The 2,162-nt window shown below is 23.9% G+C and overlaps 1 protein-coding gene across 1 annotated transcript; it reads left to right on the plus strand.

Annotated features, from left to right (window-relative positions):
- Positions 1-335: 335 nt before the first annotated feature.
- On the plus strand, positions 336-1,808 carry Smp_045680 (putative sodium/hydrogen exchanger 3 (nhe3); the record flags this gene model as incomplete). Its single annotated transcript, XM_018797676.1, has 3 exons — positions 336-1,045; positions 1,325-1,467; positions 1,561-1,808. The coding sequence occupies 3 exons, from the start codon at positions 336-338 to the stop codon at positions 1,806-1,808; spliced, it is 1,101 nt and encodes a 366-aa protein (XP_018652694.1).
- Between the last annotated feature and the right edge of the window lie 354 nt (positions 1,809-2,162).

Here is a 2,162-nt window from a genome sequence, read left to right on the forward strand (position 1 = left end):
TATTTAGTTCATTAATAGTTGCTGTAGATCCAGTTGCTGTATTAGCTATTTTTCAAGATATTGGTGTTGAACTAGGTTTATATTATATTGTATTTGGTGAATCATTATTAAATGATGCTGTTACAGTTGTATTATATGATATTATGGATGCATTTATTGGTAAAGAGATTGTTACTGGTAAAGAAATTGGCATAGGGATTGCATCATTTTTTACTGTTAGTTTTGGTGGTTTATTTATTGGGGTATTTTTTGGTATTATAACATGTTTAATAACACGTATTAAAAGTCGTTTAAATGCTTTTAGTTTATTATTATTAGCATATTTTTCATATATTATGGCTGATTGTGTTGGTTGGTCTGGTATTATATCAATGATTGGTTGTGGTTTAATACAAGCTGCTTATGCATTTCATAATTTAGATAGAAATTCTATAACAATGGTTAGAAATTTAACTAAAGTTGTATCAGAAATGAGTGAATCTGTTATATTTTTATTCTTAGGTATTGAAGTTGTATCTATTAAACTTGTATGGCATACTGGTTATATATTATGGGCATTAATATGGTGTTTAATATCACGTGCTATAGTTGTATTTTTTATTACAGCTATTGTTAATTATACATCATTTTCTAATACAAAAATTACTATTACACAACAAATTGTATTAATTTATGGTGGTTTACGTGGTGCTGTAGCATTTTCATTATCTGTATTAATATTACCCACTAAACTTGGTATCCATGGTAACTATAATCGTGAATTAATCATAACAACAACATTATTTATTATATTATTTACTGTTGGATTTATGGGTATAACAATGAAACCATTAGTGAAATTATTAAAAATTCGTATGGAAAATAAACAAATGTTAAGTTTATTTGATTCATTAAATGATAGTATTATAGATGAAACATTAGCTGGTATTGAATGTCTTATTGGATCTATTGGACGTAATGTAATCAGAGATTTAATACAACGTATTGATGAACAATATTTACGTAAATTATTACAACGTGAATCAAATACATATAATCAAAAAATGTTAAAAATTTATGAAAAAATTACATTAAAAATGCATTATGCTACTATGCGTCCTAGTAAAACTGAAATTATATTAAAAGATTTACCGGAAACATTAAAAAATCGATTTATTACATCACATATATCAACATTATCACTACCAGGTTTAATTAATGATAATTTATCTATATTAAATTTATCAAATTTAACTAATCATTCAACAAATATAAAAGATATTGAATCTAATAATATTAATACTACTAATAATAATAATACTACTGATAATGGTGTAATACGTAGACGTTTATCTACATTAACCGGTGATATAAATAATACACCAAATGTAAAACAAGCATTACGTTATTCACGTAGACCTAGTTTAGTACCAAAAGAGAAAAGACAATTAGATTTTGATGAAGCATTATTAGATGTAATGAAATCACGTAGTCTTGCATTAAAACATTTAAAACAATCAACTATTCATTCAGATAATAATAATAATAATAAAATTAATTTAAATGGTACACATAATAAAGCTTATTTAAATGAAGAAGATGAAGAAAACTATAATGAAGAAGATGATGATGATATTGATAGATTGAAAGCTCTTATTAAAGCTGAACAAATAAATGATGAATTAAAGATGAAATCAAAAGATAATGATGATGATAATGATGAAGAGAAGAATGAAAAAGACCTGGAGGATGACATGAATACAGAGAAATCAGTTAAATTCATTGTCAATGATTCTGATGATCTCAATGAGAATATTCATCGTTTATAAATTGTTATCATTATTCCCAATATCTTTTATAGTAATAAAACAATTGACCAACTAATCAGTGCTTCCATTTGATTTATACCCTATATGAACATTATAAATACCACATTACTTATATAAGATTATTTAATTTCTTTCAATTGACTACTTTAAAATATTTTTTAGCGCAAACTTTGAAAAGTTTTTTTTGATTTGTTTATCATTCATACTATATTACTTATATTACTTATTAGATATAATAATAACAATAATATAAACATACATATATATATACTCCAGTATTATTCCAAACTTAATTTATATTTATTTATGTATATAAAATGAATAATTTATAGATTGTATTTTTATTTTTCAGAG

This window comes from Schistosoma mansoni, chromosome 5, assembly GCF_000237925.1.
Source record: "Schistosoma mansoni strain Puerto Rico chromosome 5, complete genome".
In the NCBI taxonomy this organism is placed as follows: Eukaryota; Metazoa; Platyhelminthes; class Trematoda; order Strigeidida; family Schistosomatidae; genus Schistosoma; species Schistosoma mansoni.